We start from the raw sequence: 11,546 nt of genomic DNA, 5'->3' as shown, positions 1-11,546 counted from the left end.
TGCCTCTCACCTACCACCATGCCTTCTCCATCATGACTGACTTACCATGGAATCATGAGCCCAAGTTCCAATTGTTACTGAAGTCCTGGTCTCTCAGTGTTTGAAGGTCAGTGTTTATAAGATGACAGCTAGTAGGGAGGAGTCCAGAGTTTACCCATGGAGCACTTCTTGGGTGCATGACAGCAGAGGGGCCTCATCCACAAAGTTCCATCTTGGCCAACTCACTGGGTACAAAGAGGTTGTATAGGGGAAAGCACAGGGCAGAAAAGGAAGCCTGCAGTGTGTCTGCATCATTCGTGGTGCATAGCTATATTTCCTTCTCCAAAGCATCAGAACATGTCGACAGACAGTGGACCCTCAAGCCAAGTTCCCTTTACTTCTCTTTAGACAGCCATATTTTTCTGTAAATCAAACCAGAGAGAAATCTACAGCCTGTGTCAGTTCATGTACAGGATTTTCTTTTTAAAAGCCCAAGAATCTGGTGTTATACAAAGATTACCAGACACTCTGGGTTCTGTACATCTAACAAAAGGTGATTTAGCAGATTTTTTGACAGAATCTGTCAAAAAAATTCCATCACCCTGGTAAGAAGGTATTTGGTTATTTTTAGATATGTGTGTTTCACATTGATTTCTAGTACTACTTAAATACAGAAGAACACAAGCCATGTCTTTAATCCCAGCACTTGGGAGGCAGAGGAAGTTAGATGTCTGAGTTTGAGACCAACCTGGTCTACAGAGTCAAAAAAAAAAAAAAAAAAACCAACAAAACATAAACAAAAACAAAAAACAATGAAATCAACAGTAGCAGCAGAAATAAGTTTTTGCGATTTTATTCTTCCTGTTTGGGGATAAATAGTTTAGAAACTGCAAGTAAAAATCCATCATCCACAGTTTTATTATCTTAATAAAGTTGGATAGATTCTAAGCAACCAGCCTTGACATAATTAACTATTCTCTTTAAAGAAGTCTTTGGGGTTTAACATACTTAAACTCATATTTAAAAACTCAGGTTATACATGTCCTTCCTCGTATGGCACAACAGGATGACCTTATTGGCACAGAGAGTTCAGGGAGGAACCATGTTCACCATACCTTAGTCCTGGGCACACCTACTTGCTCATGTCCAACACCTCTTTTCCCTCCAACGTCACTCTGCATTTCCTTTAAGGGATGCAGTAAGACTTGCATGAGGTCACACTCATTTCCCCATTCCCTCATATACTGTGGTGATTATACATTACATAGGAGGAGTTTATGGATACCTTTAAAATCCTAAGTCTCCCTGCTTGCCAGATCATTTCCTCTCAGCATCCTGCCCAGCAAAGAAGTAACTTGCCAGAATGATACCTGGAGGCTTGTCGGAGGCCAGATCTGCCACACCAGAAGTCCAGGAGATTGCTGACCAGGTGAGTCGATGCACTTCAGGAAAAAGCTTGATCCAAAACAAATTTTCAGAATTTGATTCATAATGTGGCCCTGCTTTATGAGCGTGGGATATCACAGAAACCAGAAATACAGGTTTTGTTCAGACTTTTATACAGCTAAAACAAGAACATTAAGCCTTTCAGAATAATTTTAAAACCTTAAGAGTAAAATCAACAAAGCCACACTGTTTACTGCAGCCTCAGTTTTCCCAGTAGCTGAAGGTGAATTCATGCTGGATCATCTCTACACCTCACATGTCTGATCCCAGGAGCACTAATTACTGATGGAATTTTCCAACTGTACTCATTGAAGCTGAGATATGGAGGATCCTAAGGGTGTTTAGGGTCTCTGAACTGATTCCAGGATGTTATGCCCACCAAACCATCACAGTCAAAATAAAACTCAATGTTTCTACCAAGTTAATACATGTTGCTTAACTATCATCCATATAAAAAGATGAATCGTATTACATATTTTACAAAGGAGAAATGCATGCAAATTATAGAGATATGTTTGGAATCTGTCACTTTATTTTCTTACATCATGTTGTTTTCTTCTCTGAAGCTGAATCATCCTGGCAAATAACATCAGTTTGGTTTGTTATTTGTTTGTGTGTGTGTTTGTTTCCTTGTGTATGTGTGTGTTTGTTTCATACTGGATCTTGCTAGATGGTCTAGCCTGCAAGTAACTCAAGCTAGTAACTTAAACTCAAGGAAGTCCTGCTGCCTCAATTTCTCAAGTGCTGGAATCACAGGCATATGCCACCACAATAGGCACCATCAGATTTTATGTGAGTAGAACAGATGGGAGCCTTCATGCTTAGAGCGCTGAACATTCTAGAGGGGCCACAATCCTAAAATTAATGACTAAATATTTACGACTAAATAGTGCTCACTCATAGGTTTATTTCAATAAATATTTTGGAGCATTTTATTTTTGAGGCATATTAAGTCTTTGTACCTTCATTAAAATCCACACATCAAGTTGGCATTTTCAAACTTAAATGTGCACCTGAGTCACTTGTCGCTTTAGATAAAATACTGATCTGACTGAAGAGAGCTTCCAAGGTCTCTGGGAGTGTGGGAACTCCTACCCATGACTTCCTGTAAGACTTGATATATCTGGCATCTTAGAAGGCTTGAGGGAGATAGGGCCTTAAAATAGGATGCCAAGAAAAAGCCCTCTGCTTCACCTGTAAGGAGAAAGAGCTAAAAGGACTAATTCAAATAACATGTATAAAAAATACTTCAAAAACAAATACACAAATGAGTCATAGTTAATTTTTATGTTTACTGAAATAAAAAAAAAAAAAAATCCCCCTGAGATGTTTCAGGAATCAGGGCTCTAGGAAGATAGACATGGAAATACTTTATTTGAAATAAAAAGTTACAGCAGATTTTCATGATTTTGTAAACTTGATCATCTGGTTATCTAGAAAAACTGTTCTTTTGAAACAGGGGTCTTGCTGTTTTTTCCAAGTGGTCAAAACCTCACAGGTTGAAATAATCCTCTTGCTTCCAGCCCAAGTACCTCAGACTACAGGAGTGTGTCATCCTGCCTGGCTAGGGTAATTTTGAACATGATATTCTCAATAGTTCTTTGAGGATTTATTTGAAGATATATATATATATATATATATATATATATATATATATATATATGATGTATTTTGATCCTATAATTTTTAAGTTAGGAGGCTACTGGAAGGGCTTATCTTGCAAACAAACAAACAAAAAAAAAACCCACCATTTGTGGACCATGTCTTGGGTAATAAAATTTATTAAGAAGTGTCTTGTGGATCCAGAGAAGCAGAATGAGACAGAGATATTAACAAGATCAACTCACCTGGCAAAAAGCTTTTGCTGTTTTAAAAACCTTGATTTCAGTCCCACTTCTCAGTTGACCTTGAAAGCCTCCACCAGGCAAGGATGCATTCCATCCCATTTTTAGAGGATGAAACCAAGACTCAAAATGCTTAAGAGTCACCCAGATAAGAAACTAACCTGTCCTTTCCCATTGCACAGCCTTAGCACACTGGAGAGCTCTGCAGGAATGAGGGGAGGGAATGCAGCAATCTTGCCTTCTCTGTGGAAGCCAGGGACTCAAACTTAAATCACCATGGGAAATGCATAGTCATGAACCAGTTCACAGGTGTATTTCCTGGGTCTCTCCTGGGTGTGGAGCACCAGACTACAAACTGTATAAGCTACATAAAGGAATAAATAGTGTAGAGGAAATCAAGATATCTAGGGAATGTTTATAAAATAAAACTTACTTAAGCACTCCTTCAGGAACACAGGTTTAAGACTAAAAAGGACATAAGGCTGCCAACCCTGTTACTGTCAGGCAAACAGGTACAGGGTGGTGTTTCAGCTCCCAGATGTCCCTCATCTGTCCTGTGTTGCAGGAGAAAGCCTGAGGGAACAACTGTTACTAAAGAGTATGGAGGTAGAGAAACAGGCAGTAAGCTGTATTTTTAAGAACCATTTTCTCAATAACAACAATAATTCCCCTTCAAAGAACACCAGGGGTCAGATACTACAGAAAGCCCTTGTTAAGTCAGGAAATTCAGTCTACTCCTCCAAGATTATGGTGACATGGTGAATTTAAGATTGCCAGGCAATGGTAGTACAGGTCTTTAATCCCAGCACTCAAGAGGTAGAAGCAGGCAGATCTTTGAGTTCAAGGCCAGCCTGATCTACTATTGAAATTCTAGTATGACAGCCATACAGAGAAAACCTGTTGTGAAAAAAATGAGAAGAAGAAAAAAAAAAAAAGACAGCAATGAATCGCTAAGCAGGGAAGGGAGATATCAAATGGTCTCTGCTCTCAGGAAGATTTACAAAATAAGCTGGGAAGTAAGATTGTCATAGAATAAAATGAAGAGCCAGGCACATCCCCATTCATGAAAAACTAAACACATCCAATGGGCTGCTGAAGGAACAGCTGGGTTCAATAACAACTCCAGACGGCAGCTGGTGATCTTTTATTGTCTATGTAAGTAGCCAGTGGATGAGAATTCCAAGTATGTTTATAGGAGGAAAAGAAATATTATTTTAAGGATTATTTTTAGAAGCACAGGCTGTGATTACACATGCAAATGTACGTGCACACTGCACATGCTCATCTCCACCTCAGAAACCTGGACGATGAGTACCACCCCTGGAGAACACGCTCAGCAGGAGATTCATTGGCCAAGCCACCACACAAATACCTCAGTGCAGCTGGGCACACCCTGAGCTTTAGCAAGTCATGGCTCCCATTGACCTCATCTACAGATTTGTGTTCCTTTCTTTCCAACCTAAGCTTTCTGGTCAGTCAATTCTGTTGTCCCATCCACAGAAAACATGCCATTCAGCCACACCAGAATCTCAAGGCACCTACCCTCCAGTCACTTGTCCAGGGTGGATGTTTTCTCACACTCCCCCACTCTGATTCCTGTGATCCTGTGATCCATGACATTCCAATCTTCTATTAGAGATCACTTCCTCTGCCCTCCCTCCTCCTCCACTTCTATTCCAGGGAGTCACAGAACCACAGAAAGCCTACCATTCCAGTGTGATGCAATGTGATATCTGTGTCCCAGCAGGACCCTAGGGACACACAGCATCCCTTTTGTTCTATTTGTTGTTGTTTTTCTCGAGGTCTATACCAGAGTCCCTGCCTCCCACCCCACCCTGCCTTTCATGGTTTCCCCATAGGTTTGTCAGTTCTTACTCTGTTTAGAAAATTGCTGGCATCTGGCAAGGGAACACCCTGGCTTACCATATTGCTTCAGATCTAACTACTTCCTTCAGTCCTATGTTCTTTCCCTCCACTCATAGACTAGTGACTTCATTTTCTTGTGTCCTGCATGTTCTTCATATTTCCTTCTAAGCATATCAGTTGACAAATTTCTATAAGACATGTCCCACCAGCCTTACCATATTTCCATACTGCCTCTGAATTCTTTTTTTCTTATTGGAAATTTCCTTAAATAATGTCTATATACCTTGTATCCAGCATCTTCTATCCATTCTGCTCTGAAGAATGACTGCAGGTTGGGGAAATGCATTGGTGTGGTTGCCTCTGTGGAACGATTCTTCAGATCATAGAAAACTAACACACCAGACATTGGGCAGGCACCAATACTTACAAGGATACAAACCAAAGCATTTGAAATCAGTTCTCCCCTGGAAAATTCTGGACATTGATCTACATACTCAAGTACGATGAATAAATTGCAATTTGGATCCATTAATAGGAGAGATGGAAATCACTACTTATAATATAGTTTTTTTTAAAAAAAAAAAAAGACTGAGACTAAAGAGTTGGCTCAGCAGTTAAGGGTGTTCTTGCAGAGGACGCAAGTTCAGTTCCCAGGAGCTATGCCTAACAGCTCAAAACTGCCTGTAACTCTGGCTGTAGGAGATCTGATGCTCTCTTCTGGACTCAATGGGTACCTCACATTCACATGTACACATACTCACACACAGGCACATGATTAACATGAAAAATAAAACAAAATTAAGAAATAAACAAGACTAAAAACCCTATGGATTATAGCTCAGAAACTTGTTATCAAACAAAGGTTTTTAAATTGCTCTGACAATGATCAATGATTTTTAACCTTAACCTCAAGTTCCTTACTTGTAAAATGAGGCTCAATAAATCATTTTGGGGATGAGTGTAGAGATTAGGCCTTTCTAGTTCAATGGGTACCCAGTGCTGGCATCCTTCCTTTGACCATTCAAAACCATCAGGACACAGAGAGCCTAAGATATAACCCTCTTCCCACTCAGCTTCTCTCTGGACAGCTGTCCATGGCTTCTCTCCCACATCCTGCCTCTTGCTGGTCCAGTCTTTTCCCTCTCATTTCCTATCTTCTTTCCTCCACTTAATGATTCATTTTCCATTTCAACAAAGCAACTGTTGCCACCCCACCTATTCTGAAAGCTTGGGGGACAAATGGGTGATGCCTGTTGGAAGTTAATCAAATCTGAGAACTCAGTTTGCAGATGCATTTGAAAATAGTTCTAATAGTCAACTGAGGCACCAGCAAAGAAGGATTGAAAACATCTCTCTCTGAGGAGGGATTCAGAGGGTCTTAAGAGAACTCTGGATGCCCTGGGGTCCTGACTAAAACTAGAAGCACCCAAATGCTTCATCAGAGAGCATTGTACCAACTTCTCAATGGAGAGGATATATTGAAGACTTGAGGATATATTGAAGACAGAGTCGGTTTTCCTCCCAGGGATAGGAAAGGATTGTGGGGAACACACCCATGAAAGAGGTAACAGGAAATCAGTAGACACTACCTGAAGGATGTGAATGGAGGTAAGAAGATGAAAACCGAGAGACATCTAGATTGATTGAGCTGTGGAGGGCACGTCCAAGCTCACACAGGAGAGTCATACAGCTGACCTAATACAGCTGTATTAGACTGCCAATGGCTGGCATTGGTAACACCAGAAATTTTGAGGGTTGAGTCAAGAGAGCAGGGTGGATCTGTATGACCAACAGCTAGAACCCAAACCCCTCCTTACCCTCAACATCCTCCATCCTGAGATGTGAGCTATTGCTCCTTCTTAGCCCTAGTGGAAACCTGGGGCTTGGCTATTAGCAGAAAGTGAGCCCTAGTGATCATAACAGATCCTAGTATATAGGATCTAGCTAAGCACCCAAAGAAAGGGTGGATGCATAATATTCAGTAAATGTTTACACACTGAATGTGAGACTAACTCCTTTCAGCAATGCAAGCATTTAAGCTTTCACCCCCTGCCATAGGTGTGTGTGTGTGTGTGTGTGTGTGTGTGTGTGTGTGTGTGTGTGTGTGAATCACAGGACTACTTGAAAGAATGCATCCTTTCCCTCCACTATATGGGTCCCAGAGATGGAATTCAGGTTGTCATACTTTCTTGGTGGCAAATGACTTTACCTGCTTAGCTATTGGGCTGGCCCTAAACTGTGACTATTGTGTAATACTGCAGTGATTTGATATTAATTCAGCCTCATGCAATATAGTTTGGTTTTTAAACCTGTGTAAACGTTTTTCTATTGGGAAAAAAAAGATTAGATGGCTTTTTTTAGTTTGTTATTTTGATTTTTGATACAGGATCTTAATTTTTAGTACCAAGTAGCTTAGAGCTTTCTACATAGCTCAAGCTGCTCTTGAATGACATTCTCCTGCCTCAGTCTTTCAAGTTCTGGAATTAGAGGTTTGAGCAGCCAGCCCAGACTCATCAGCATCTCTGAGCACTCTCAGTAGGATAAAGTTCCAAGATTTGTGACTCAGGTAAACTGAGTCAACACAGCCCTAACATCATCTTTCTTTCTCCTCATAAGGTCAAACCACAGCTGGAAGAGGAAACCAATGAGAAATATGAACAATTCAAAGCCGTTGAGTATAAAACTCAAGTTGTTGCTGGAATCAATTACTTCATTAAGGTTAGACACCAACCTCCCTTAAGCACTGATGTGATTGTTTCCTGTTGCCCCAACTGTACCTTCATCTCTACCACTGGTCTTTAATTAAGACACGTGCAAGTAGAAGACCCCCAATCAATCCAACGACAGGATATTTACCTTTTTATCTCTCATGAATACAGAAAGCTTTCTTATGTGGTTCTTAATTTCTAGAACCTTGTAGAAAAAGATGGTGTAACAGCTCAGACATTGGTTTGAGACCATGGCTACTTATTCCTTCAGGTAAATGTGGAGGCTAACATTTTAGAATATGGGAATTGGCCAGTGTCTTAGAGCATTTTCTGCCTCAAAATTTCCCAATTCTGTGTGTTCAAATCAAATGCACCTAAAAAGGACTTCAATCATTAACTGAAAGAATAATTCAAGCCAATATCATCCTTTAAATGAGTAGTTATTAATATCATTTAAATAATCCTTTTTTATTATTTTTATGCATATGAGAGAGCATCAGGTCCTATTATAAATAGCTGTGAGCCAGTACGTGGTTGCCAGATATTGAACTCAAGACCTCTCTGGAAGAGCAGTCAGTACTGCTGAGCCATCTCTCCAGCCCTCAAATAATTCTTTTCATAACTCAAGCAAGTACAACTGATGGCACTCCAGATACACTATAAAGACATAATATTTTATAAAATACATTTTAGGAGCTGAAGAAAGGACTCAACTGTTAAAAGTGAATACAGCTTTTGTAGAAACCCCAGTGTCAGGCACCCACATCAGGTGACCCACAACTACTTGTAACTCCAGCAGTAAGAGACCTGATACCTCTGGTCTCCAAGGGCACCTGCTCCTATGTGTGCATAGCCATACACAGACACACATCCATACACACAGGTTTTTTTTTAATTTAAGACAAATTTTATATCAAAAATTAAATCAAATGGTTTTCTGATTAAGTTCTAATAAAAAAAATATTTTGACATTCTTTTGAACCAGTGACAAAGAAACCAATTCAAAAACTCAACTATAAATAATAAATAGGAGAGATATTTATCTCTTTGTATTAAACAATGTTAATCCTGACTGAAAAGATAACTGTCAAGTGCTTTTACCTCTTCTGCTTTGTCATTGAACCAAGGCAGAGCAGCATTTGTTTCTTTAAAAAAAAAAAAAAAAAGTTACCTATGCTATATGTTTTAATGTGTTTGATTTGTTTTGTTTGTTTTGTTGTTGTTGTTGTTTGTTTTTTTAATCACATGAGCAGAGCTAGCCAGCTCAACATGAGCCACTCTCAAACCTGGGTTGTATATGAGGACTGGACCAGCTCAGTCCAATCTGAGTTCCTGGTGTGTTCCAGGCCTGAAGAAACATGTGAGCTAACCCCAGCTGTGTCCTCAGAAGGGATTGGTTCCTTCCATGATCTTTCTTCACATCTGAGAAAAAAAATGTCAGGAAAAATGATTATGTTCAGAGATAGGAAGATTTTAACCAAAATTGGGATTATTTTAATAACTTTGATTGTCCAAATATGAACATTTCATATCAACTCCCTCACATATTTCATTAATAAAAAATTCATCAGAAAATTATCATGGGAATTTTTCCCCTTGACCACTCTATTTCAATGTGGTTTCTTGATCCCAAGCCCCAGCCTCAGCCCCACCCCTGGCTTGCTCACTTACCTTCCTGCCCTAGTTCCTCCTTCCTTCCTGCAGGCTGGCTGTTGACCTCATTGCTCTCAGCCAGTCTCTAGCTTTCATTTGTTACTGGTAGGGTTTTCTGTCTGTCTTTTATCCCCACTGAGAAAGTACTAGAGAACCACAGGCTTCAATGTTTGGCTGTCCTGGGATTGACCTTTGTTCCATTGTTATGCTTGTTCAATAAGTTCATTCTTGTTCCAAATCACTGTCATCCCAAGATCTCCTTCCCTAAGCCTTATAATCTCCTACTCTGAACAGAGAGAATAATAACTCAAGGTGGGCTTAGGATGTGTCAGGTCCTGTTTTACAAGCAGGCCACACCCCTATTTACCTAGTCCTCACAAAAAAATCCATAATACAAAACTAAGCCATGCTTTCTCTCATCTTAGAAGTCAGAAAACAGAATCACTGAAAATGTAGGCTGCCCTCTGTTCTTGTTCCAGCCATCACAAAAATAACATGTAACTCTGGAATGTAATCTGTGCCAAGATTTTAATGACAAGTACAACAAATTAAATCTAGATGGAGAAATGGATTAGTGGGTAGGCACACTGGCTGTTCTTGCAGAGGACCTGGGTTTGGGTCTCAGCACCCACATGGCAACTCACATCATTAAACTCTAGTTCTAAGGGATTTAACACCCTCTTCTGAGATCTTCAGGCATTGCATGCATATGATGCACTTAAATACAAATAAATTGAATAAAATCTTTTTCTAAAAGGTATTAAAAATACATCTAGGAAATATGTTTTCTGCCATCCCGTTAGCTTCTCTTTTTCCTAAGTTGTACAAGTTGATAGAAGTTCAGTTCATGGATCCTGGCCTGGGCCAGAAGTGTTGTTTCAAAAGAGCTTACTTAGCACATTAAGTCTTAACAAAAAAAAGAAAATCTGTCACACAATGAAGATCCATTTGAATAATTTCTCTTTCTTTCTTTCTTCTATGTCTTTCAGATAAATGTAGGGGGTGGTCGTTTCACGCACATAAAAGTGTTCAAGGATCTTTCTGGAGAGGATCATTTTGAACTTACTGGTTACCAGACTAACAAAACCAAGAATGATGAGCTGACCTACTTCTAAGCAGCAAATTCTAAAGTGACCCAGTTCCTCTCATTGCAAACAGATGCGGCCATCAATAAAGAAACATTCTTGAAATAACTGTTTTCTTCCCTCATTACTCAGTATTGTGTCAACCTTTACTTCCTAGACAATTATTTTTAAAATATGGAATGTTTCTTGAATCTGTGTCCTCTTTGGGCAAGGACCGTGGCAATCTCTGTATCATTCCAATCTTTAATATACATGCTGTCATACAGAGCAGTGTTCATGGTTCAGAGTAGAAACACTGCAATAAATGGTACCAACTGGAAACCTTATAAAACCTATAGCTCGGTTGCAATTGGATAAAGGTTCATACCACCCTCTCCTTGCTGTAGGTGCTTTGGTGGCTGTCAGGGAAACACACTGTTTGATCCCTTTGGTTGCCTGGAACCCAGCATGTCATCTCTGCTTTCATATTTGAAAATTAAATTTGTATCTTACAAGTCCTGTTTTAAAATAATCATAACATATAAAGAAGTTGCCCTCTCCCCTTCCCCCATGTTTCCCTTGCACTTAAGAGTCAGTTGCAGTGACTCCCCACTACCAACAAAGGCTTCCTGGTGCTCACCAGTGCAAATAGTAGTGTACACTTCCCACAAGGCCATTCTCCTGCACAGCCAAAAACCAACAATCAAGACCAGGAAATGAACACTTATGCCACAGTGACATCTTGCCTCCAGGTGCTACTCAAGCCTCTCAAGTTGTTATAATAATGTACTTTTTTTATAAAATGTAGTAAAAAAATATTTTTAAAATCTCACTGTGGGGTTTCTTCCCACCTTAGACAAGTTATATTCTCAGATGAAAGACATACACATGACCTATGTATTTTAATATGCCTTAGGCAGCATTATAGCTGGCATCTATCTACCCTCCATAACCCAAGTTATTACTTGCTATGTTTCATATGGAAT

General features: G+C 39.7%; 1 protein-coding gene across 1 annotated transcript; it reads left to right on the top strand.

The window, feature by feature from the left end:
• The first annotated feature begins 1,199 nt into the window (after positions 1-1,199).
• Positions 1,200-10,830, top strand: LOC117717916 (cystatin-A-like). Its single transcript, XM_034515410.2, has 3 exons — positions 1,200-1,408; positions 7,752-7,853; positions 10,486-10,830. The coding sequence occupies exons 1-3, from the start codon at positions 1,343-1,345 to the stop codon at positions 10,609-10,611; spliced, it is 294 nt and encodes a 97-aa protein (XP_034371301.1). The 5' UTR covers positions 1,200-1,342; the 3' UTR covers positions 10,612-10,830.
• Positions 10,831-11,546: the final 716 nt, after the last annotated feature.

Source organism: Arvicanthis niloticus, chromosome 12 (assembly GCF_011762505.2).
Source record: "Arvicanthis niloticus isolate mArvNil1 chromosome 12, mArvNil1.pat.X, whole genome shotgun sequence".
Classification (NCBI taxonomy): Eukaryota; Metazoa; Chordata; class Mammalia; order Rodentia; family Muridae; genus Arvicanthis; species Arvicanthis niloticus.
This window is presented reverse-complemented; position numbering and strand designations above follow the sequence as displayed.